Source organism: Chiroxiphia lanceolata, chromosome 4, assembly GCF_009829145.1.
Source record: "Chiroxiphia lanceolata isolate bChiLan1 chromosome 4, bChiLan1.pri, whole genome shotgun sequence".
Classification (NCBI taxonomy): Eukaryota; Metazoa; Chordata; class Aves; order Passeriformes; family Pipridae; genus Chiroxiphia; species Chiroxiphia lanceolata.
The window spans coordinates 59405555-59431475 of NC_045640.1; the positions used below are offsets into that span (position 1 = coordinate 59405555).

Consider the following 25921-nt stretch of genomic DNA (forward strand, 5'->3'; position numbering starts at 1 on the left):
GCATGGCTCTGCTGTGGGAAGGTGATCCAGCCCCATGAGGTAGTTTTGCAGTCCTTGCCCTCTGCACCCCGATGTGGACCTCTGCACCTACTCCTCTCTGCCTCTGCAAGCCTGTGGTGTGTTCGAAACCTCCCTTTCACAGGCCTCTGGAGAGCCTGCCTTGGTGAAACAACAACAAAAAAATTGCCCTTTTTGTTTCCCAAACAGGTTGTGAAGCCATAGACTGAGTGGCGTGGCCAAAGCGTGGGAAGCACTGGCACCCCCCAGGCATGGTGGAGAGTGGAGGTGCCAGGAGTAAGCATAGGGCAGGGGCCACAGTCCTGATGGACCTTTTGACTGGGAAAGTGCAGTCCCACCCCTGTCCTGTGAAGCACAGAATTCGGTGTCAACATTAAGATAGTGCAGTTTGGAGTCCCAGTTGCAAATCAGGTGTTGGGAGAGTTAATTTGGCTCCTTTGTGTCCAAACAAAAGGAAAGCCATAACCTTTTGGGAGCTTCCTGCCCTAAACCTGCGTCTGGGAGAAGGTGCTCTGGGAATTTGTGGCAGCTCTAATGTTGGCGTTAGAACTGTAAAATCCCAACAGGCCTCAGCTGGGCCAGCAGCCAGTTTGGGAGTGAAACAAGGCAGTGGGTGAGTGATGGGCAGCTCATGGTGAGTGCACCAGCCTTTAACTCTGGCTCTACCACAGCTCCCACCAGGCAGAAGCACCGCCCAGGGCCAGGCCTTCAATTTAGCAGGTAAAACCCAATTTGTGGCCAATTTGCTGTGACCAAATTGATTTTCATGACAGTTGCAATAACACTGACAATTCAGAAAGGTGAGGTCTGGAGCTGCTTTTCTAAGCTCAAGTGTTCTGTGCTATAGAAAATGCATTTGTGTTTTTAAAGCATTACTGGCAGTGGGACACGTCTGTCTCCACGTCAGGACATGGATTTGATTCACTGGTGAGGTCAGTGTGCCACACCACGCAGAGAGGATGGAGTATGCAAGAACAGAAGCGGGAGTGATGATGTGCTGGGAGCCAAATCCTGCCCTCTTCCTGAGGGAATTGAATGACGCTTCACAGTGTGTGGCTGGCCCCAAAAAAGGGCAAGAAACAGGACCAAAACTTGAATGTGGCCGCTGATGAACCTAAATACAATCATGCCTGCTCAGGAGTGTACCACAGCCCCTGGCACACTGCCCCAGCCGAGGGCCTCCATGCTGTGAGGTGGGCAGGCCAGCAGGAGATGTGACAAGTTTTTTTTGAGGTGGGAACAAATAGAGAAAGCTGTGAAGTCATAGAGGGGAATGACCAAATAACGCCCACGTTAAATAAGTAAAAGGTAAACCCAGGCTGCTGAGGGCCAGTGGTAGCCCAAATCCAACTGGGCCTTTGGCTGATCCACCAGCACCTCCTCCCGGTAGCAGGGGCAGCTCCCTCCCCACTCCCAGTGCCACTGCAGCGTCTGCAGCCTCTGCCGCCTGCTCTGCTCTGCTGGGCAGAGCTGTGCGAGAGCAGAGACAACCTCTGGGCAAGAGTAAGTTTCTGCTGTAAGTACTGAGGTATTGGAGATGTGTGTGTTCAGTGATGAAAGCTCTGCACCATCAGCCATGACCCCTGCCCCATGCAGGTGAGCTGCAAGGGGGGTGGTGTTGACACAAGCTCTGGGAAGAGCTTCCAGCCCTTCCCAGGGGCAGCTTCTGCCGTGTGACAGCAAGGACTGCCACTCTTAAGGCTTGGCTACTCTCCCCAGACCATCTTGATGAAGCTGCGTGGAGAACCACCATGGTGCTGCTGGGATCCAGCCACTCTCCTGCAGACAAAGCAGCAGGTCACAGGGATGCTCGTTACAGGACAAATGCTCCAACTGCAGAGTAACCTGGGAGCCATTTCCCAACTGCTGTGGAAGGGCAGAGCTGCCCAGCGGGTTTCCTGACACGCTACCCAAGCTCTCAAAATTCACCCATCTGAGCAGTGATGACGATACCACCACGGGATATGTACATGTGTCTAAGAGCTGATCAGCTCCAAACTGAGCTGAGATGTGGATTGGCCACAAAGGATAACAAAAAAGACCCTGAGATTAGCTCAGTGAAAAAAAGACTCACTTTGGTCCTGAAAGGGAGAGCTGGGGCTCAGCTATAGGAAGCTGCTAAGACTTCAGTGAAGTCAAGGCTGCTTATTTCAAGGGAGAGAGCATAAAATAGGTTTGAGCCCAGCTGGAAAAATCTGTACTAATTAAAAATACTACTGATCTCAGGGCTACTTCTGCAGATAAGGTAAAAACCCTTGGCTCTTATTTTCTCCTTAACATTTCTTAAAGTGTAACAGAAAAGTCTTGATTCGTGCAGAAGCAAAAATACATTCTTTTCCTGAGAAGGCCCAATTTGTTTCTTTGTGCTGTGTCACAGGATGACATTGCTCACTGTGACAGCCGCCCAGGCAGACAAAAATAGCAAGTTAGAACATGTCACCCTGATGCGGCAGAGCCCAGAGACAGAAGGTGCTTTGCACTGGTTATCACTGGGAGAATGTCTTTGTAGGCAAAGCTTTGGTTATCACCTGCTTTTTATGGCAGGGGCTGAGGCCAGGGGCTTAACAGGACGTGACACAGCTTGAAAAGATGAAACTTTTCTGGTAGTTTGCAGTGCAGGGGAAGTAGAAAAATCCATTTGTAGTGACACAACTCCTAGAAGCAAATTCTTTATTACAAGATCTTGTAAGCATTCCAGTACAGACTTATCTCCTCCACTGTAGTTTTGAGTTGATGAAAATGAACAAATATTTTTAAAGAAAGAAGAAAAGGGAAAATGGACAGCTCTGTAAAATGTAGTAGTAGATGAAATTTGGACAATGATTACATCAAAGATAAATGTCAAACCACAGGAATTAAGGAATTACACCCAGTCCTAAGGCAAACTATGCAATGAATGTATGCAATTGCACTTGAGTCTGTACAAAGTTATGACACACACCACTGCCCAAGCACTCGATGTCCTGGGTCCCGATGGATATCTCTGCATGCAGAGCAGCAGCTTCGGAACCAAGGAATACCCCAAGTGCTGCTGTACCATACATTCAGCTTGTTGGGTGAGTGACCAATGACCTAGCAGTGCCCAACTGACTGTTGTTCAAGAAAAAATCAAGTTTCACTGGTATCTGTTGTTTTGTGCTTCTCCCTTAGGTAGAAATCCCAATGCCTTTGACCACAGCACATCCACCTGCTGAGACAGAAAATGTGGCCTGATACCCTGATCCTGTCGAAGTCAGCAGAAATCCTGTGGTGAGTCTAAGCTCCTCATAATTTTTTATTTCCCCCAAGGATGTAAAAAGCAGTGATATTGATTTTGCTCCACACCCCCATTCTCAAGCACAAGCTGTGCTCCATCATTATTCTCCAGCCCTGAGCATTTTGGTCCAAAGGGACTGACTGCACCAGCACCCAGAGAGATCAGATCTCCTAAATCAAGGCTCCAAATGACATTTTTGCGAGTTCCCTGTGTAAAGCACAAACCCCTCCTTTCCAGGTGGCAGTGACTAAGCTGGTTCTTGAACACCTGCTGTTTCTGTTCAGCTGCTGTGTGAACACCACTCCTAGTTAATCCTCCAGCAATGTGAGGTTCCCCCCTTGCCTTCCATATCCTTACAGTAAAAAACGAGCACCCAGCTGGACAGCATTTTTTGCCTTTTTGCACCCACAACTCCCCCTCCTGCAGCACCTGTACAGTGAGAGATTGCCCTGCTTCAGGGGGAGTGTTCAGGCAAAAAAATATTCCTATCAGATCCACTGGGCTTTGGAATCCATTCCCTAAAAGGCAGGGGAAAAGCAAACCCTTGTTATGGTCTGCTCAGTAGGTCACCCTTAATGTTTGATTCAGTCTGCAATAAAAAATATTATTTTTGTTGAAATATCAGATGCACGAGAAAGACAGTGAGCTACAGAGCAAACAGTTTCCATTTCTTTTCATTCAAAGTGTGAGATCCTGCAATACCCTGGAATAATAAACCTCTCTGACAGGCAGCTGTTGTTGTGAGGACAATTTGCTCTTTGTCCTCAAGCTGAAAGGAGCTCTCTGCTGTGCAGGAGCATTTTGCTGGTCCCTGGGGTGTACAGCTGGTTGCTTGGAGAGCCACTACAGGCAGCAGGAGGCTTAGTGACCAGATAGAAGAAAACCTAGAAGTGTGCACAGGGTCTGGTTGAGATGGAGCTCATTCCCCACAGCAGCCCCGCGATGCTGGGCTGGGCATTGGTACCTACAAAGGGGCTGGTGACACACCAGTCTTTTGGCTGCTGCAGAGCAGTGCTCCCACAGCATCAGCACTGTCTGTCCAATGTTCCCCCCTCACTCTACCCTGCAAAAAAAGTTAGGAGGAGGGGGAAAGCATTTGTTGTTACATTTGTCTTCTAGAGCAACCACAGTGCGCTTAAAGCCCTACATCCCAGGAAGTGGCCAGACGCTAAGACTAAATCTTTATTTAATCCACTTTATTAAAATACCTTTCGTCTTGGCCAATGTGGGGTTTTTTCCTTTTTATTTCCTCCCCCCCACCCTATCCTGCTGAGAAGGGGACTGATAGAGCAGCTTGGTGGGCTCCTGATGTCCAGACAAGGTCAACCCTCCACGGTCCTATTTGGCACCGATGTGAGGCACAAGACAAGGGCAGCTTTGTTTCCAGTGTGCTACAGCTACAGCAGTTACTAAGTGGGAAGCTCCTGTGTGAGTCATGGAGTGTGTTGGCTGCACTGCTTACCTCTTTATTTTGCTGAACTTGGGAACACATTAGTACAAACAATGGGTCTGGGCTTTGTCCCTGGCATTGATGGCCTTCCTCTTCCGTGGGAGCTGTCTCATCTCCATAAGAGGATGAGGGAATTCATCTCCCCCTCCCTACTTGGGACTGATGTGGATGACTGTGCAGGTTCCAGAGGTTCTTGTTCACGCCTACGTGAGCTGTGAACAGTACTAACCAACAGTGGTGGTGTGTTGTGGGTTGGTGGAATCTGGTGTCATCTTGGTGTAAGAGAAGGGTTTGGGCGAGGCAATACTGAAATGCGCCCTGAGGCGGCATTCCCTGGGTGGCAGGGCGTGTGGAAGGATTTGGGCAGGTTCCTAAGAGAGATATCACCTCCCATAGCCTGGGACTTTGCACCTGAATAGGCAAGCAACCCTGGAAAACTGATGTGTCACCTGATGTGAAAACCAGCAGCCCCTCACCCTGTACTGGGGCCTGGCCTGTGCCTATGGAGCCACAGTTCAGTGCTCTCAGGGGGCTGTGGTTGAGGCAGGACCCAAACAACAGGAGCAACTACAGGAATTGCCCCAGGAGTGCAAAAGAAACTGTGGTCAAGGAAAAAAGCAGGTCCATATCATTGATTAGTAAGGGAGGAGGAAGAAGGGGAAAGATTTGATCAAGATGCTGGTCCTCCAACAAATAAATTGGAGGAAGGAGTGAGTGAATTCAGACAAGAAGCAGAAACTACCCTGTCCCTGACCCCATCGGAGCTTTGAGACATGTGGGAAGGTTACAGGACTCCAGGTGAGCAGATTGGTGCCTGGCTGATCCAATAGCTAGCTGGGATAACAGGACTGACAGTGCGCAACTGGAAAGTAAGGAAGCCCAACAGCTGGAATCCCTTCCTAGGAACTGGGGAATTGAGAGAGGAATTGGAAAAGAGGCAGCAATTTGCAGTCCCTAGAGATGGCTCTTCCGAAGTGTGAGGATGGTCTTGTGAACCCCCCTGCAGAGGGGACTGACAGAGATGAAGGCACCCATTACCTGAGAGAATCAGCAGTGCTGGGAGCCATCTACAGTGATCTGCAGGAAGATGAGGTCTCCAAAGATCCAGAGGATGTCCTGTGCACACAGGCCATGTGGAGGACAGTGATTCAAAGTGTCCCTGCATTGTAACAGCTTGGCAGCAATGTGCTGCCTGGGTATGGATACACCAGCTATGGAGACAGTGTCTTCTTGGGTCCAAAACTTTGAAGCTGATCTCTCTACCTCCTCATCCCTATGGGCCCCTTGGCTATCAGGGGTGCCCCAGTCCTCTCCTGCCCCAGGCACATGCTGCATGGTGCACCCTGGCTCTTCCCATGTGACCAGGGGAGCATGAGGAAGTGGGATGGTGGTGAGCTGGGAGCCCGTGGATGTGAACTGAGAGGGAACAGAGCTGTTAAGGGGCCACCCAAAATAATGGACTGGTAAAGACAGGACGTGAGATAATGCCCAGGAGTCCTTCCCAATCTAAGTGTTTCTGTGATTGTACAAAAGCAGTAATAGCAACCACCAGTACATCTTTATCTAATCATCTATTTCACAGAATTTGCCTTATCCCTTCCTTTATAAAATTCAAAAGAAGTTATGGATGGACCCTCTTCTGACAGGATAGCCACTCTATTAGTAGGAGTAAAAGCCCCCAACTGCTTTTATTCTCTATGCAATCAGACAACCACACAGGGATAAAGCAAACAAACAAAAAAAAAGCCCCAGAAATCTCCAGTGAGAAGGAAAACTCTCACTTCATGTTACATCTGGGTCAATGTTAGAAGCTGTTTTAGCTGCCAGGTCACTCCTCAGAGCACCCGCTCTTCATCTGCAGTGTTTTTCATTAGCAGCCTGCATTTAATACCACGTATTCAACTTGGCAAGTACCCAGTACTGTTCATAAAAAAAAATAAATCTGTGTTTACTTGTCACGAACACCCCCAAGCCCTTAGTATCTCCTGTCTGGATAGATGGCTAGCTGCCCAAACTGAAAGGAGAGCAGCATTTAGAACAGGACAGTGTCTATGGAGCTTGTCCAAAGCCCTGCAGTGCCCCTCAAGTGGGTCCGACATTTGATAACAAAGCCACCCCCACAACAACTCCCTCTCCAGAGGCTGATTCCAACCCTTCCCTGTGCCTGGAGTAACTGCTGCTGGCTGTGGTTAACCCTTTGCTAGGAACTACCAGACTTGCTGTTTTAGCAGGACACTTTGGCAGGAGGAAGACTGTCAGATGTTCCTGCTGCAGCACAAACCAGAGCAGCTCTCTGAACCTCTGTCAGGTGCAATGTCTCCTCAAGTGAGAACCTGCTCTTGCTGGTACCAACTAAAAGTGCCATCCCAGCCTCAGGTAAGCCAGGCTGAGCCCAGGATCAGCAACCATTCTGACCCCAGGCAAACACCAAACCACAGGCCTGGGGAAAATCTGAGGACATAGAAGGAATTATGATTGTACAGCAGTGGACTGCTCATTACAGAGGCCTGGGCACTGTGCAACAGATTTATACACACAGACTCACAAGCTCTCTGTGCTTATAAACTGAATATATACATTATACACACCATGTAACACACCAAGTGATGGGACAAAACCAGCACACTCCAAACACTGAGTACCTAATGATGTCAGTACAACACGGTGCTCTGCTGGGTGCTGCAAGGTCTTCAACCAGAGGCAAGGAAAGATGTGTGGAATGACTGCCTATGTGACTAAGTAACCCTGGACTAAAAGGAAAGGGATAAAAGTAATGAAGATAAGTGCTTCACACTGGAAAATGAAGATCAGGACAGGCACCTCAGAAATTTTTTTTTGCAAGGTGACTTAGTATCTTTTGCCTCTTTTGATTTTACAATTGTGTAGTTGGAAACATCTGTAGAATGAGAAATACTGCAGCAAGCCTGAGAAAAGACCAGTTTTTCTCTGCCCATATTTCATTGCAACAGGGTGACCCAGAGGCCACAGGAGCTGCACACCTGATGTGAAAAGGAGGAAGGAGGTGGTCTGAACAAGACAACAAGACATGCTGGGACAGATCTTCACCTGCTGCCAACATGTCACCTGCAGTCCATGTCACAGCAGCAAAATGAGCTGGCTCAGAGCTCTGGTCCCCCCATGCCTCACTGGACACACACTCCCCCCAACAAGAGAAGTGGAAACACTTCCTTCAAGTATAAAACTATCTTATGGTGTCTGAATATCTGACACCTCCTAGAAACAATAACCAAAACTTACAAAAATTACCATAAGTTACGCTCTCTCCTTTCTCTAGCCTGCTTGGGACATTTTACATCTCCCTGTATACCATAAAGAGACAAGGGAGATCACAGCTTACTGAGACAACTTCAGCAGAGGGCACGAAAATCCTCATGTATTTACGAAGAAATAAACTGTCTTACGCATCAGATCTTGAAGAGTAAACTCTTTGAAATTAGCTTATTTTCTTTATTAAAAAAAAAAAAAGAAAGAAAAGAAATTCAAGTTGATGAGAGTCTCTCGGTATCAAAACTGTGCATCTTTTTCCCTCTTTTGTGCTCCTGTGAAGCACTGACACAGCAAAAAGAAAACAGTGCAGGGGACTGCTGCATGGTCCACAGAGACTGTACAGGCTTTGGACCCAATGGAGAAAGGTTCCCATCTGTCCAACAGCACGTGGCTCCAGCCTAGTCTGTCTCCTGGAGCTAGAGGATCACGGATGATGGCGGTGAGAGCATAAAGCCCTGCAAACCAGCACTGTCTCAGAAGTTGTACAGCTACACTGAATGCCACTGGCATCAGAACCTAAACACTTCCGAAACTTCTGCCATATTTTTCACCCACTTCTCCTGAAGCACAGGGGAGTTTTGGGTGGCTGCAGCAGAGGAAGACAACAAGGCCTCTTTCTGTCTACCCAACAACATTGTGCGTTTGTTCCCCCACGTATTAACGTACAAGGGAGCCAGCATGTGGCTCAGACTTACAGAGCTGCCAGGTCACTAAGGGTCCTGGGGAATACAGGTAGATATGGAACAACTGTGCAACCCCTCCAGCCTCAGGTGAAAGCCCAGAGCCTCGTCTATGTGAACAAAGTGATGTGCGGAGCTGCTGGGACTGCAATCCCAAACGGCTGCCTCAGTGCCGACTGGAATAAAGGCAGGCAGCAGGACAGAGTCAGCCGTAAGCAACAACGGGGCGTTACGCACCAAGGGAGCAGTGGCACCTTCTAAACACTGGGAACGGAAGAGATGGACAAGACACTGAGTCAGCCTATGAACAGATGGATATGTTCTCCTGTGTCCAGATGATTTCAGGGAAATATGGCTGTGGCAGGTCTTCAGGCCCACCTCCCGCTGGAAGCAAAGCTGCGGCTGAAGGAGAAGCTGACCTCGCCGTTCTTGTACTTGCCCCAAGCTCCAAAGGGCACTATGACAACCGTGCAGTTGTCTTCAGTGCCAAACTGCACTGCCTGAAAGGAGAAAAACGCAGTGTCAGCCCTGATGCTGCACTCTGGTATGCTCCAGAGTTTTCCACAGGATATGCCACCATCCAGAACCGTGGTGAGATGCCGGCCATGTCTGTCTATGCCAGTGACACATTCAGCACAGGAACAAGCTGCAGTTACAAGTGGACTGTGAGCTAAGCAAGTTAAAACCCAACAAGCATGTGGTGCCCAGAGAAGCCCTGGCATTACCTGCTCAGTAACAACGTGGGCAGCTTCAGCAGGATCATGGCACTGGCTTATGGAGTCGCAGATCTCCTGGCTGTTCACTATGAAGTTAATCCCGTCTGTGGTAAGGACCAGAAAGCTGTCGTCTGCATGGTGCAACTGCAATAAAGGCACACAGAATGCACAACAAAGGGGTGAGTGCTGCAAGGCAGATTAACTGCCTTCATGTTGTTACACTCTGTTGCAAAGCACTTTTTCCAGGGGTACTGCCTGCTCTCCTGCTTTCTGTGCAAGGACTAACTGGAACCCCAATTCTTGGCTAGCCAAAGGCTGCACCTTGAATCCTCAGGTACATCCATGGGTCACACAATGTTCCCGGTACTGGAGGACAGTGTCTTAAGGTGCTTCCAGTTCTAGGAAGCCAAAAGACCAGATCTATTACAAAAGACCAGATACATTATCCAGTAAGCAAAAGCCTTTCTGAAAGGCAGGATTTCAAGGGAGACCTGATAGCACTGCAGTCACCTCCCTAAACCCCTCAGGCCTAGTGGGTGGCATTTTTATTAGGGCCAATTGAATGTAAATTGGAAAAAAGTAACAAACAGAATGTGAGCTGAAAGGAGAGCCTTCCTGCCAAAGTGAAGGCAACTGTGCTGAATACCTTCTGGGTGGTTAATTTGTATTCCACACAACTACAGAGCTATGGTAAAATGCATCCAGCTGCCCTTTCCTCCTCCCCCTTTCCTCTCAACTGTGCAAACCTCTACCTATCCCACTTTTTTTGATGATGGCCCATCCATATCCCACCTGGTTCTCAGTGATGGTTCTATACCAGCGTTCACCTCAAACTTATTCATTTGACCACAAGACCCAAACAGACTAATTATTTCAGTAATAGATATCATATGTTATCTTTCTTCCCTTATCATGTATTTTTCTGTGAGAAATGGGTTTTAGAAGTTGATCTGGTTGAATCTAGTACCAGATTCTTTTCTGTCCTTTTAGTGTTAATCTGAAACAACTTAATTAGAATTGCTCTCTGGTTACTTTAGTAAAAAACAACGTGGCCATCAGGCTTCACCTGGGCTCATGTCGTGGGGGTGCTGCCACCTGCATCAAACACCTATGATGCCCCTTAGTCCGAATGTTGCTGTCCCTGCTAACCAGACCTTCTTTTACCTGAACCCTTTTTGTTTCTGGCTGGGCTATCACACCACTGTTTTTAAGATCCAAATCTCCTATGCTCCGCGTCATTGCAAGTCTACCATTCACATGAGGTCGTCCCAGACTGTTCCAGGAAACGAAGCCACCGCACTTCTTAATCCTGTCCAGAAGCACAAAAGGAGAAGTGAACATGAGTTAGTGTTTCACACCATTACTGCCCTCTCTATCTCAGTTTCTGTCCCTAGCTACAATGGAGAATGAGGTATGGAGCATCTAAGCTGGGAGACTGAGGGTTGGCTTTAGCTGTTAGAAGGTTCCATGGAAGGGATGTGTCTTGGTGGGATGAGTCCTGACCCGGGAATCACAGTGCATTTCTTCAGGTCTTGGTTCTAACTTGGCAGTCTTGGACAAGTCTGAACAACGTAGTCATGGCTCTGTACTGAATCTTAGTTATGCTGATCTTACTGCTGAGACAGTTTATGCTCATGGAGGGCTTTCCACATCCACAGTCCTCTAAACGGAACCCAATGAGTTAACTGGAGCTGTGCTGTTTACTGCCAGCTCAGAGGTGCCCTCAGAGCACTATGTTCAACTCTCTACTTTCTTCCTGGCCCAACCCAGCAGCAGAACACAAGCCCATCCTGACTGGAGGCTGTGCTCTGGGAAGCCCCATCATCAGCCAGCAGGTACCTTTCCTTCTCCTCCTTTCTTTCTGGAGTATGGTCAATGGTGAGTTTCATGGCCTTTCCCTTTCGGCACAGCAGAGCACGGCTGTCTCCCACACTTGCTACCACCAGCTCAATGCCATCCCGGAGCAGAGCCACTGTTGCAGTGGTCCCAGAGTTCAGCAGCGTTGCTATAAATGTCATATGAAAGAGAGGTTTTAGCACTGCCTCAAAGCGTGGAACTGTTTATAGCAGAAACAGTTTCAACTGGTAAAATGAAGACAACATGTGCTCTACACAACCAGTAAGTAATTGCTTCTAAGTTTAAACTAAATCTACACGTTAAAAAAAAAAAAAAGAGCAAACATGCATGCATGTAGGACTGGGGAAAGAGAGAGGAAGTGGAAAGGATAAGTATTTATGTGCAACAACACGGCTCCATGCAAACAGGGCAAGTGGAACAAAAGCACTGCAAGTTACATGGGCATCCTTTCAGCCTGTAGCAAATAGTTTTTTCTGTCCCACTAGCTCAGCTCGAGTTACACTGATATTGTCCTTATCCCTGGGCACAGTGACTGCACAGGTAGCTCACCATAAAGGTGATGGCTCTTCCCTTCTGTTAGGTGGTGAAGCAGGTGATTGAGTAATAGTAATTGTAGCTCCATGTAGGTCACCAGAGGAAAAGCAATAGATCCCTCCTTTACCAGTCTGTGGCACCCTCCCATTGCTGTCAGAGCTGTTACGCTCCCTCTCTGCTTCTCCCAGCCTTGCCAAGGGAAGAAGGGTTCAGCCAACAGACCACTGACCTTTTTCAGGGGGGAACACTACTCCCTTCAGATCCTGCCAATTTGCTGGAGGTGAAAAGGTGAAGCTGGATTCTGGGATTCTGCCTTGCCTCGTGCCTGCAAACTGGTGCAGTCAGGTGGCAGTGGCTGCCCAGACAACCTGCCCCAGGGCACTGCTGGGATCATTTACAGGGTGTACACTGACTGCCTAGAGGGCAAAACAGAGCCCTGGGTGCTGTGCTCCTTCTCTTACAGTGAGCTGAGCTGGCTGACTGCACTCAGGGACCTTGGATTAACTTGGGCAATTAAATTTAAGGGCTTTTCATTTAGATTTCTACAATGCTCAGGAATAAATAGAAGTGCTTGAAAAGAAGAAATGTGAGTCTGCATATTTTAGAAAAGATCTGTAGTTTTATCTGCAGTGAAGAAAATGTGAGAACTGCTCAGCTTTCCTTTTTTTCTTTGCATTTTTGAAAGGAGTAGTCCCATTTTACAGTTAGTACCTTCCCTTCCTGCAAATTCTGCAAAGGTAACCCAGTGAGAGTTGCCTGGAAAGCAGCTACTCCAGCTGACTTGAGCTATTACAGTAAAATGTCTGGCCAGGACAAGCTATTGCCTGGAAAACATTTGCATTCACAGCCAAATCCCCTTGAAAGGCTCTCTGTGGGTCACCTGCATTCTGGGCTTTTCCAGTTGTTCCAGTTTTTCAAAGCAAGCCAGTTTGAGGTGAGTTTTGGGCTTACTTAGGAATGTAAAGCCCCAGTTATATTCCTGTTTTCATGTCACTAACAGTTAAATATCTTTCCATCACTGTTTCTGCAGAGCTCAGCTACAGCTATCTGGCCCTGCAGGCCTGACTCCAGGGAATGGAGACAGATCTGAGACAGGACTGCATGTTTGATCCCAAGGAATGCCAGCCAGCCCCATCTCTAACCAGCTGCCAGCAAACAGCAACAGGAATGCAACTGCTCTGGGGTCTTGACAACCTCTTTTCCCAACCCTATGAGGCCTCAGCACCCTGTAAGTAAAACAGAGCTGGGAGTAAATTGAAGTGCACAAAGCCCTGAAAGGTGCATTGAGCCTTGTTGTGCAGTGAAATCAGCGAGTTGATGGATCAAAAGGAAAAACACCCTCACAAAACAGTGTTAACTAAGCTTGTGTTATTATTTAAAACAGGTATTATTACTGCAGCAAGGACTTGGTTTAGCTGTACACTGAACCAGCACGTCCATTGTGAACATAAGCAAAGCCAAACCTCGGACTATGTCACGGCTGCCATGCAGGCTGTGATATTCCAAAATAGACACCGGCAGCTTTGGACTGTTCAGGCAAACACTGACATCTTGTTTCTAATTTGAAGCAAGGACTAGTCTGGTGCAGCCTCACTTTGAGGCACACTATGAAAGTGATATGCTAACAAGTACCAGTGTGATTAGGAATTTAAGTGGAGCCAGTAAAATACCTGTTTTAGCCAACAGTTAAAAGAAGTGAAATAAAGAACCTACATAAAACTACCTTCTTTTTTTTTTTTTCAGAAAATACATTTTACTTAGACATTAAAATTAATGCAGAATTGCTGCTACTTTCCCATTTCATTCTGTGGTTTTGGGACTATGCTGAGAAACACAAAGTATTTCTGAAAAAGTTAAGATCCGTAGCTTTAAATTCGTAGAAGACTGAGAACACTTGGACATTTGGGTGAATCTGCATCTTTTGAGTGCAAATGCCCAAAGAAAAGAGCTGCTATCACAAAATCAAGCAATGGTATTAAAGAACAAGTCAAGATATTTTCCAGAATTGTGGTAATAATAGACATAGTGACTTGATAGTTTATTAGTTAAACAGCACTTCTAGAAAAAACACAAATGCTGCTCATGATCTCTTCTTGGAACCAGTTCATGATCTGGGTAGGGATGCAAGAACATGGATGCAGCATTATGCGATTTCTAGCACAACTCCAACCCACAGGAATGATGATGGGAAAACATTTCTAATGCTTTACGACAACTGCTGCTAGTTTATTTAACAATACAAAATATGTTGCATCAGCATATGTGTTGGCTTTAACAATTAAAGAGGTTTTTTTGTTTTCCTAACAATATCACTATAAAACTAAGATCTTTCAATAGGTTCTTAACACTCACTGGACAACTTTTACTGCAAGTCATCTCAACTAATGTGACAAAGAGGATGTGGGAACCTTCCAGTAGTCCAGGCTAGGAACCGCCGGACTCCTTCACCTGGGACAAAATTAAGCAGATCTCTCTTTCCACTGAAGCCCAGCACATGTCCAGGGCCTCCAGTTCTAGAGCTGCTGACCAGGTACAGTGTCTGCCACAAATAACACGCACACAGAGGCAAATAGGAAATTCACCCAGGGACTTTGTTCAAACAAAATAAACCTGCAACACTGGAGATGAAAGAGTAAGGGCTGCAGAACAGGGCAAGTATCACTCTTAAGTGTGCCTGCACTGTCTGTGCAGGTCAGATGGGAAGCACTTCAGGCTTGCATGTGCACCTCTGGCCACAGATAAATCAGCCTTGGTGTTTCTGGGGGTGTTTCTTGCCACTGTTCTTACCTTCTTTCTATAACTGTGTGACAAAACCATTTTAAATTCAGCCAAACTAAAATCTACATTTTTTTCCCCCCTATGGAGATAAATAATCAACCAACAAATCAACCAAAGAATTTTATCAATGCTAGAGGGCCAGCTGCCTCATATATGGCAAGAGTGGCCACTTTGAAGAACATCTTTAGTACAGAATATGGCCAAATCTGTTTCCTCAATTTATTTATATATATATATATATATATATATATATATATATAAAACACAAAAATGGGGAGTCCAAGCCAGTGCCAACTGAAATGGGGCCATCTTAAAGGCAGTGAATAGAAGTACATGAATTGTTCTGACCCATGGGAAATATGCAAAATTAACACCCCTTTAATATTGTAATTAGTAGCTTCTAACTTGATTAGGTAATAATCAGGGTCCTTGGATTAAAAGGCTTCCTTTGCAATGTTGATGGATTTAGGAAATACTTAAGTACAATTTCTGCAGCTCTCCCTTTTCCTCAGTGTTGCAGGTTAACATATGTAAAGAAATAAAAATCATTTTTTGAATGGCAACTTGAAAAATAACAATGAACCCAAACCCCAGTACTTTTAAAATTTAATTATTTTTAAATAACTTTTGCTGTTTGCTCAGCATAAAAATGTTCAAGAGGTGCCTTTCAAACCTAGATACACCAGTTAATACCTGGCTATGTTTTAATAAGATGGCTATTCCAGAAGTGAGTGGTCACTGTGGTTAGAGCTGGATGCACTGACTGTGGAGGTTGATGGACAGACCACCTGTAGTTTTCTCTGAGCAGTGGCTCACAGTGAACAGGAGCAGTAACAATACCTTGTGTGACTGCACTGAGCCAGCAAAAGGGTTTATCTTACATTTCTCCAGGGAAATGCTCCAATTCCCTCAAGCACACAATTCACATTCTTATTTCAGTCCTTGCTGAGTAAAGCTATTCAGCCTTTACATTTTCAGTTTTTATGGCTGGTCAAAAATATCCAAAAATTCTGCCCATCTGAGGCAGTTGTCCCATGGATAATGACATTGGTTGGATGTGAGCTTCCTTTGCTGTGCCCTATACCTAAGTTTAGCTGTGACTTGAAAGTGACTGGATATATTTAAATGCGTGGAAGGGAATGAAAATGTGTTTTTGAAGAGACACCAAACACCAAGCTCCAGGGCTCAGGCGTATCTCCAAGCTGTTAATGATTACACAGGATTTAGGCAGAGGACAGATTATCCCAGACATGCCTACAGCAAGTTTCTTATGCTTTTGTGTGAAACAACAGGTACAGATCACTGTCAGAGTGACAGTCTCCAGCAGGCCAGCACAGCCCTCCAATAGCACTAGTGAACTGTATGCCAAACACAGTAGCAAGTACCTTTTTTTTTATTATTGAAAGCTCACAATAACTATTATGCTATGTATTTTCCATCTGTAATTTCCAATATTTTATAACTGTAAAGTGACCTACAAAGGACCATGCTCTTGAAGACATAGCTAGGGACTCCAACAAGGCACATCTCTAGTTCTTTTAAATTTGTGCCATTATGTAAGGCTTTTACCCCTTAAATAGAAAATACAAACAATGCCTTAAACACGCAATCTTGGCTACAGGGATTTGTCCCAGGACTTAGGTTCCTTCAAACACCCAGGTACACACCCAGGTCAAATTTGGCTGTGTGTTAGCAAAGACCTGGACATCCTCAACATGCACTGTTGTTTTGTTTTGGTTTTTTTTTTTTTTTTTTGCAGACACAGTGAAAGGAACGAGCCCTGGAAGGGCCATTTACTGGAACAAGACTAAGCTATCATTCCCCACTTCATCAGCTGTGGCCAGGTTTCTAAAGGAGGTCAGTCTTGGGGACCATCCAGTGTATCCCAGACACACCATTACACAACCAGCCACCATCTTCAAGATATTCTAGCAACTGTCTGGACTGTCACATCTAGAATAGCCACAATTAATCAGACATTTTGCTGGCAAACTGAATCAGTTTGGAATTAGGCTTCTAACAGACACATGCCAAGCACTGAAATTTTATGTAACTTTCAAAACATGAGCAACAACAAAAATATCCACACAAAGCAGCCAAAACATGGTATTGAATTATTTTAGCAACAGATATGCAACAAGTTTAATCTGTTCATAAATCCGTACCCTGTTACTCCATTCTTTGCCTTAGAGCTTGATTTTCAGCCAAGAGCACTGGGCACTTAGATCCCACAGGCTCCTTCAAGAGCTTGCAGGTGCTCAGCCTACCTGAGAAACACTGAGTGCCTGCCAGAGTGTGGCCCTTGTGGATGTCTGACAATGCTTTTACCTTCTATTTTGCTTGACCTCAAGCTTTTTTAATTAAGAGGTCTTGTCCAGTATCCTGATAACCATTGCATAAGTTTGCTGGCATTAGGCAGCACCAGTTAGTTAAATGATATGAAAAAAAATCCTACAAGCAGTTCTAAAATGCTCAGCTTGCTGCACAGCTTGTCTATGAAATATTGTTCTAATCCAGTTCTGTAAGTCTCAGGTACAAAATATTCTAATTGGAAACCATTTTCAGAATAACAGAATAATATATCAAACACAGTTCTCAATCCTTCTCCTCAAGGAGCCACTCTGACACTTAAGAGAGGTTACTGCAATGAGCTGAACCAAGAGCTGTCCTACTCACAGGGGGGCAGGGAGGGGGATGAATATATCTTCATGTTAATGAAAATTAAAGGTTCTGATCCAGGAAAGCACATAAACTAGCATTCAAATGCTGTCTTGGATTTGTGCTTTTAAGAAAACATATTTGCAAGGAGGCTCTAGGATAAAAAGCATGTCTTCTCTACCGATGAGTCTCTCATGAGCTCAGTTAAAACTCACCCCATAGATCAAAAGTGACTCCTGACTTTTTTACCACTGAAATACAATGGGAAAATGAAATTTATAGATTTAATACCTTTAAGGGCTGCATTTCAGGACTGAATAATTTTTTCCTGATACCTTAGTCTGTACCAAGGAAGAGGAAAAGTATGTATTTCTCACAGTGCTGCAACAGTCAGGCTACCTGTCCTGCCAGGAAATAATTTGAGTCTACCTAGATTCATCTAGCAGTTAAAGTGCAGGAAGCCATTCCATTATTTGATTGTAGTCATTCCCTGCTTAAGAAAAGCAGCTTGAGAATACAGTATCACTTCAGTCCCTAGAGGGCTTGTTGGTTTCCAGTCTTTCTTGGAGAGAAGACTTCTACAGTTTCCATTCTGGAACAACCTCAGTCATTTTGCCAGAGCCTGCACCAGCACTGGGACAGGTTTTTTGTTTGTTTGGGGTGGGGAAGGTGGTTGGGGTCTTTTCATTGTTGTGTTTGTTAGTGGGTTTTTTTTAATTGGGCTTGTTTGTTTCTTGGGTTTTTTTTTTAAGATTGGCTAAACTGACTCTCAAAATTTTATCTCATGGCCAAGAAAACTCCTGTGACAGAACTGGGACAGGCACCTCTATCTCCCTTCCCAAGTTACTCTCTATAAGCTCCAGTTGCTGGAACTGGAACTTCAGATGTACTTAATCTCCAGACACATACACAAGAACTTCATTAAAAGCCAGGATTACAGAGTCTAAAAGGGCTGGTGCCAGCTTTAACCACAGCCTTACCACAGCCAAACTTGTTTTCCTCTTCACTGCTTTTTTCCCTTTCACACTCAGCTACTCCTGTGATTCTGTTTGTGCAGAAGCAATATCAATTGCATTAATTGTGGCTTATGTTCCTCCTCAGTTGCAGCAGCCAAGTTAGAAAGGGGAACTTTGACACTGCTGCTTTTAAACCATAGGAATAACAGCTTCAAAACAAACAAACATATAAAACCACCACTTCTCCCACACACAAAAAAACCAAACAAAACCAACCCCCCCTCCACATTTCTTGCACAACAAAATTATGGTCCTTGCAAATCTAAATTGCTCTTTGCTACCTTGACAAACACTGTCCTTGACAGAATCACATTAAGAGAAATTCACTAATGATTATGCTAACGTTCAGATTCGTAACTCCCACGGTAAATTTGATTGAGACTTTTGGTAGCTATTTCATTTTAAGGAGGTGTAAACCATAATTGTTTCATTTGCAGTTAAGTGATCAGAGCTAAATCCTGTGTTAAGTAAAACTGTTTTCAAGCACTTTTCTGGACATTTTACTGCAATACTACTGAGCAAATAAGACATACTTTATTGTCCACACCCATATGAATAGAATATCTTTTTACCTACCATCAGCAGAGAGATTAGCATGCCTTTCATAGGCTTTGTTTATTTCTAGAAAAGCTTTGCTCAAAACATTCTCCAAGTTCTCCTCCTCAGCAAGAAATTCCCTGGAAACAAACAAGCAAACAAAAAACTAAACTTCTCTCCAAGAAATACACATCTTGATCAATCTGCTTCATACTCCTATCTCCTCCTTGCACACATTGAATAATGCTGCATTTCAGTGAAAAGGTAACATGGTTTTTACTAATGACCTGCACTGGAAGCATAATCTTGTAATTCTGCAAATATGTAAGTTCCTCTTCCAACATCCAGGGATGGGATAGAGAGAAAAGAGTGTAAGCAAACTGCAGGTCAGCAGTCACAGTGACCTCATGTGAAAACAGTCAATTCACACTCTCCCTGTGTTCCCAGTCATTTCCTGGATGGTGAGTACAATCATGATTTTCTCTCCTCTTTGTGGGCTTGCTCCATAGGGCAGGCACCACACAAAATAAGTAGTTCATAGCATGTCTGTTCCACCTGATGCTCCTGCTGTCCCGTTAGGACGGGTGGCTACATAATCTAGGAAGATTAACAACAAGGTAAAGCCCTCCGATTCTCTCTCAGTCCTAAGGAAGGAATCTCTGCTGAAATTTATTTGACACACATTCCCTTGATGTGCACTTACTTAATATATTTTTCCATGTACTTGTCACAGAAGTCAGCTGCTGCTGCCCCACCATGTCCATCGTATACTGCAAAGTACAGGATATCCTCCGTCAGCTGAGAATAATCGAACCGGTCTTCATTCTCCTTGCGCTTCCCGATGTGGCTCGCGCAGCCCACGTTGGTCAGGCTCACTTTAGGAATCGGCTTCCCATACTTTATGCTTGGTGGGAGGAGAATAGGCTCATCAATGCGATTGTCCCAGATGCCAAAGGTGTCCCATGTGGTCGGCCGCCCGCTCCCGTCCGGATCGAAGCGGGAAGCATGGCGCTCAGAGCTGGAGATGTAGCAGGCCCCTGTTGGCCGCTTCTCGTCTTGCAAGAGGCGGGATGTGAGCACGGCTCTCCTTCTTACTTGATACCCTCCATTTCGTACCAAATTAATTAAAGTGGCTGTTGACATAACTTGACTTCACAGAGATTCTCAGGAAAAAAAGATCAGGAGCAAAAGATACTGCAGCTGCTGGAATGTCTTGGAGAACAATGAGGAAACTGATCAGGAAACAAGAAGCGCGGGAAAGAAGAATTTTCAGTTACATCATTCAGGAAACAATGTCACCCTCAGAGCCTGCTAATCATGCCAAGCACAGCTCTGCCTGGAAGCAAGTCCAGGGCGGTCTGCATGACTCACTGACAAACTATCCCACACTCAGCAGCGCACATCTAACCCAAGTGCTGCAGGCAGAACAAGGTAAGGCATTCCTGCTGGCCACCTGCAAAATGACATCCCCAATTTTCCATGGTTGGGGTGGTTATGATGAAGCAAATGAGAGTGACAATGACTTTACTAAAATATGAGTATGTGAAAATATGAGAGAAGGTTGTGAAAATGAGCTTATCATACGTGCTTTCCAAACATCCACACTGTGGCTCCCCGGGAAAAAGGGGGGAGAAATGTATTTGCTTAGATTTTAAAGCGTTTTTTCATCAGCACAGGATATTCAGTTCTGTCACGTTTATGGAGGTCTTGAACAGTACTTTTCAACACAAACCTGCAAAGTTAATTGTGATTTTTTTTGCGCTAAGAATGACCACTAAGAGTGTATCCTTGGACATCCATAACTGCACCCACAATCTTCCCCCTCAAGCAAATCCCATGTAGGTATTTGCTGTTCTGTCTGGCCTGAAGTTTTCTGCCACATAACCCTGAAGTGGATTCCTTTGGCTAACATAGGCAAGCAAGATCTTCTACTGGCTTCTCAGCTCTCTTTTGCAGTCCAGATAAATTAAAACATTCCCCTTGGCTCAGCACAGACAAAAATTCACTAGTGATGACTCATCTAGTATGCTGAAAAATGTTCAAAGATTGGCTTATTTGACCTTTTGTAGAGAAATAGCTAACTCAGTGAAACTCTGGGATGCAGTTTGTGGTAACTACATGTTGTTGCACCAGAGTAATTTGAACTGGATCATCAGATCACTGTAACTAATCACGCAAAATTTTAAGTGAGGGATTTCTAACTTAATTGCTTAAAGTTTGCTGAGAGCAAAATTACGAGTGAAAGGTATTATATGCCATAATAAAGGAACTAAAAATATCCAGGTTTATGGTGAATGCAAAAAAAAAAAAAAAAAGGCACCAGAGTAGTCTGACATAATCGAGCAGCAAAGAGCAACACGTGTACCCCAGAGACATTGTAATTCTGGGCTGGCGTGCCTGGCTCTGGTACTTTCCCCAAGCCTGTCACAAGTGTATCTGTAGATCCGAAATATTTTTTAAAACTGTGTTTTTAAATAGCTACATAAAATCCGTGTGCTTGTAAAAAACATGCAGTCGAAGGTAACTTAGTAAGTGGTTGCTTTAGTAGAAAATGGCAGTGACACAGCTTTTGGGAGGTATTCATTAAACTTGTTCACAGCTCAAAGCATGTTGCTTTAGATGCTCTTGGTTTACCTTTCATGCAATTTCTGCAGGGAAAGAGGAAAGGTTTCTTTACTTAGCACTTAAAAGTTAACTCGTGACTTGATAAAAGGCTGAATGTTCTGGAAATCACTGTTGTTGCATCAGTTGAATGTGGAACCACTTGGAATTTTAAGATTTTCCATTTTACTGCAGGGTGATGGCAATATCATATCCTTATTTCAGTGTACTTACAGGTATTTAAAAACTGATTTACTTCCTCGAGTTGCTTTTTCTTTCCTGTTATCCTTGAATCGTAACAACAGCACCTTAACTTCCTTCCGTGAAACACAGCACGAGCAAATTGAAAGCCTGCCAGTTAACAAAACCCACACTCGTTTTCACTTCTGTCAGTTTGAGAACATGAAATGCTACTTATATTTAGATTCCCCTGTATCCACAGCATGAATCAGAGGATCAGTCCAAATTCACAAGCTAATTAATGCATTTCTTCCCTATCAAATTCAACTCTCAGAAGGCCTCTTATTCCAGCCAAAAATAAATGCTGACGACAGTTTTGGTTTTCAAGCTCTCTGCAAGTCAGGAGCAGGAACCTGCTCTTCAGTTTCTGTTATGTAAACAGTGTTGCTTTTAGCTGGACATACAACAGTCTGTGCTTTGCTAGCTGGTATGTCTGCAAACACGAACTGAGGTATTGAAAAGGGAGAGGGGCACTGCTGCTAAAGCCAAAGTGCAAGATGGACAGTTCTAGATGGAAATCCGCTTTGAGGCTCTCCATCTGATCTTGTTCACCTGTACGCATTTAACTCAGAGAAACAGCTCCTGCAGGCAGGGAGGGAAATAGAATGCTCAAGGCAGTGAGCGATTAAAACTGCAGTTCGACATGCGTGATGCCCCTTTTTACAGGCTGGCTGCTGCTCGGCAGATGGAAATTTTCCAGGCTGCCAGAAGAAAAGGGGGGAAAAAAAGGAAGCCCGGAATAAAGCGAAGGCATGCCTGCTGCCCCGGGGGATCCGACGTATGTGAAAAGGAATGTACAACTCCAAGTGCACTTGCCTCGCGTGCCTTCCAAACCCCACAGATGCAGGCGGGACCGAAGGGTATGTTAACTGTTATCTTAAGATCGACTTAAATCAGAGGGCTGGTTTGTTGTTTTGTTTTGTTTTTTTTTTAAATCGGTGACAACCTAATCTCGCCCCCCCCTGCCTCGACAGCGAACTGCACACATACGGCAGCAATTTAAAGACGACTCCGCTGCAACATACTAATCACGAATGACTAGTTTACTGATCACAGTATTATTTACTGATCACGGGTTTATTCTGTGCATCGTGACAAAAGCTGCGTGGTTCGTCGGGCAGCGCCGTTCAAGCCCCCGCTCCCTGCCATTCCCAGCCCCGCTCCCTGCCATTCCCAGCCCCTCTCCGTGCCATCCCCAGCCCCTCTCCGTGCCGTGCCAGCCCCCGGGGAACAGCGGCGGCCCTGCCGCGGCCCTTCCCGCCCAGCAGCCGCAGGGAGAGGCTTCCGCTCCGCGCATCCCGCCCCGCTCCCCGCGGCGCCCTCCCCTCGCTCACCCCCAGCCCCGGCGCTGCCCCGGGGGCCGGCCCGGCCCGGCCCGGGGAGCGGCGGCTCTTACCTCCTCCCGCGCCCGGGCACCGGCGGCAGCGCCCCAGCGGTGCGAGAGCGGCCCGTCCCCGGCCGAGGCTGCGAGCGCTGCCCCGCTGCCGCCGCCGGCTGCGCCCCGGCCCCGCCCGCCCAACCGGCCCCGCCAATCGGCCCCAGCGGCGGCGGCCCCGGCGGCCGAGCCTCCTCCACCGCCCCCGCCCCGCCCCTCCAGCGGGGCTCCGGCCTCCCCCCTCAGGCGGGAGAGGGGCTGCGGCGGGGGGAGGAGGCGCGAATGGCCTTGGCCGAGGCGGAGGCGTCGGGCTGGTGGCGGTGTGCCTGCGCAGCGCCCGGTTGCACAGAATCACGGAGTCAATTAGGTTGGAAAAGACCTCTGAGATCCAGTCCAGATCATCACCTCACACCGCCATGTCAACCAGACCGTGGCACCAAGTGCCACGTCCAGTCTTTCCCTAAACACCTCCGGGGGTGGTGACTCCACCACCTCCCTGGGAAGCCCATTCCAATGTCTCCTCACCCTTCCTGTGAAGAAATTCTTCCTAATGTCCAACCTAAACCTCCCCTGGCGCAGCTTAAGACCACGTCCTCTCGTCCTGGGAGAAGAGGCCGACCCCCACCTGGCTATGGCGTCCTTTAGCTGTGGGCAGGTGGAAGCTCCATTGCAGGGACAGCCGGGCTGTGCCTGCAGCTGCTGCCCCTGGGCTGCTCAAGAGGCCTGGGGAAACAGCGGTGACGTCTTTACGGAAAAATACATCTATAGATTCAAGACACTCTTGTGTGCGCTGCTCAGAGGTGGCCGCTTCTGCGAGAAAAGCCCTGCTGCCTTCTTAAGTGACCCGTGTCCAAGTGGGCGCATAAAGAGATCATTTACTTTGTGCTGTGCTCCTACTGACACAGTCTTTGACCTTTGACGCAATTTGGCAAATCAGATGGCTCTTATTACAAAAGCCTTTGAAACACGCTGTCCCTTCCACCCTGTACTGCCTGCTGGGGACCAGAGTACTTGAAAACAGACACCTGAAGAGAAAAAAGAGAGCCAGTGCAGTTTCCATAGGAGCTTAAGGAGCTGTCTAGTTTATCCCAGATATTTGTGAGGTAAGAAAGCTTTTGTTTTGTTGAAGCAAGGGGTTTGGTTTGTTTGTTTTTACTTCAAGAGCATTATCTCCTCTAATTTTTCTTTGTGATTAACATGACTGTGTAAAAAGCCCTTTAAGACATGATACTGGACAAATAGGTTTACAAACTGACAATTTCAATTTCCCAACTAGGGACTTCGCAAAGGCACCAATGTTTCAGGAAACCAAGTTCTTTGGTCTCCTGACTATGGCTACAGATTCTTAAGAACTTGGACCTATGTATCTGTATTGAGTGCTGTTATTAGGTGGCAATCCTTAACCTGTCCAAGCTGCCACTAATATTAGCATCCACTGCAATGTCACCTTTGCTGTGTTCTGAAAGAAGCTTGATGTCAGCTGTCTCCCTTCTGTATTCAGCAGGGGACAGCTCAGCAGTCCTATTGCCTACTGCATGATGTGCCTTGACTGCAAAACCCATCAACTTCTGGCCAGAGAAGCAGGAATAAAACCCCTCACAGCTCTCACTGTACGAGTCTACTTGTAGATGAAGAGTTTAGGTAAGCAGGGAGCACCTACCAGATTGTTCTGGTTTCCAGTTGTGTGATGTCTCACTCAGCATTTAGAATGAAATTTGACCTTGTGAATCTTTTGGGGATGGCAACACTGTCGTCTGTCACTGCAGGTTGTTTTTCCCTGGTTCCCATTTTTCTCTGATGAGACGGAGGAAAAACAGTGCTCCATGGAAACCAGCTCTCCTGGCATTGGACAAAGAGCAGCAGATCTCCTGAGCAGAAATGACCCAGGCAGAAGTGTATCCAGACTAGCACAGTGATTTATTAAGAACAAAACCAGCACATTACCTGTAAAACAGGTATTGGTATTTACAGAGTGGCATCAGCAGGGGCTTCCAAGAAATGTCAGGGTCATATATGATATGGAGGCACAAGTGCTGGGAGACAATTTCTGCCCCATATAGTTTGCAGTGAAAGGCCAGCTTGGAAATTATAAATGTTCATGCTGAGCCTTTATGTGCAGTGGAACTACCCTTATATTTACAGGGTTTTGGAAGGCAAGTGGAAGGCAGCTGAAGTGGCAGCAGCATGGAATTTGAGGTGGCTGGAGAAAGGAGGCAGCAGGTGGAAGAATAGCTTTGTGAGAAGGCAGCACGCTTGAAGACAAGGCCAGGGTACAACAGCAAGAATATGCAGAGGAATAGGTTGGGGCATGGGGCAAGGGGATGGGCTACAGTGCAGCCCTTGGTACTTTGGGGGGCCTCTAGCAGCACTCAGAGGACAGGAAGCAAAAAAAATCAGAAACCAGAAGGGCAGGAACTTGTTCTGTGTGACATTTGTTTTTGACTGCAAACAGTTAATTTGGACATTTTCCTTGCTTTTTTTTTTTTTTTCCCTAAAGGATGAGTTAAGTTTTCTAGATTCCAGCTCTCCTCATAAGGAATTTCTGCTCCTGAAAGATTTTCTCCCTTGTTCTTTTCTGTCTTCCTGCCTCTGGTTTTGCTTCTTCATTATGTTCCTGACCTTTCCCTCCCCTGCCACCTATTCTACTTTATTTTGTTCTCCTTTCCCTTCATGATTTGCACGTATTTTTTCTGTGATTATTTCTCTCCTGCTGCCTCTCTTCCCTTTTTTGCTCATCCTTCTTTCCTGTGTGCTTCCATCATTAGATTCTAAAATCTTAATCAACTGTCTCGAGTGACTGGAAAACAAACCAAACTATTGTGGGTCGGGGCAGGTCGTTTGCCCATGTGCTAGCAAGCTGTCCTGCTCAGCATTGTAACTGAACACACAGCAGCTAGGATTCTTGGGTGGGTGGAAA

General features: G+C 46.1%; 2 protein-coding genes across 14 annotated transcripts in view; one reads left to right on the top strand and one right to left on the bottom strand.

Moving 5' to 3' along the window:
• Positions 1-2671: 2671 nt before the first annotated feature.
• PPM1K (protein phosphatase, Mg2+/Mn2+ dependent 1K) lies at positions 2672-23786 on the bottom strand. 2 transcript variants are annotated; one of them, XM_032687132.1, is made up of 7 exons: positions 23630-23786; positions 19492-20020; positions 18828-18928; positions 11248-11413; positions 10573-10717; positions 9418-9552; positions 2672-9192 (listed from the first exon to the last, which is right to left on the bottom strand). In XM_032687132.1, the coding sequence occupies exons 2-7, from the start codon at positions 19929-19931 to the stop codon at positions 9061-9063; spliced, it is 1119 nt and encodes a 372-aa protein (XP_032543023.1). In that variant the 5' UTR covers positions 19932-20020; positions 23630-23786; the 3' UTR covers positions 2672-9060. The 2 variants fall into 2 exon arrangements, with proteins under 2 accessions (XP_032543023.1, XP_032543022.1); XM_032687131.1 differs by lacking the exon at positions 23630-23786 and adding an exon at positions 23026-23123.
• LOC116786505 overlaps positions 22012-25921 on the top strand; it is a 29288-nt gene continuing 25378 nt past the window's right edge. For 8 of the 12 annotated variants that reach the window (XR_004356963.1, XR_004356965.1, XR_004356969.1 and 5 more), the window contains exons 1-4: positions 23566-24107; positions 24506-24645; positions 24771-24959; positions 25147-25304. Coding sequence is in view for 1 of the 12 variants with exons in the window: in XM_032687133.1 (XP_032543024.1) it covers positions 22273-22489 (217 nt within the window). In the remaining 11 variants the exon portion in view is untranslated. Of the gene's footprint in view, positions 22490-23565; positions 24108-24505; positions 24646-24770; positions 24960-25146; positions 25305-25921 lie in introns of those variants that run through there. The other 4 variants (XR_004356964.1, XR_004356967.1, XM_032687133.1 and 1 more) reach the window with 4 other exon arrangements.

Coding starts and splice junctions, on each gene's coding strand:
- PPM1K (XM_032687132.1), bottom strand. CDS start 19,931: ATGTCAACAGCCACTTTAATTAATTTGGTACGAAATGGAGGGTATCAA. Junction 18,929..19,491: donor TACATGGAAAAATATATTAA/GTAAGTGCACAT, acceptor GTTTGTTTCCAG/GGAATTTCTTGCTGAGGAGG. Junction 9,553..10,572: donor CAGAAACAAAAAGGGTTCAG/GTAAAAGAAGGT, acceptor CCTTTATTGCAG/TTGCACCATGCAGACGACAG.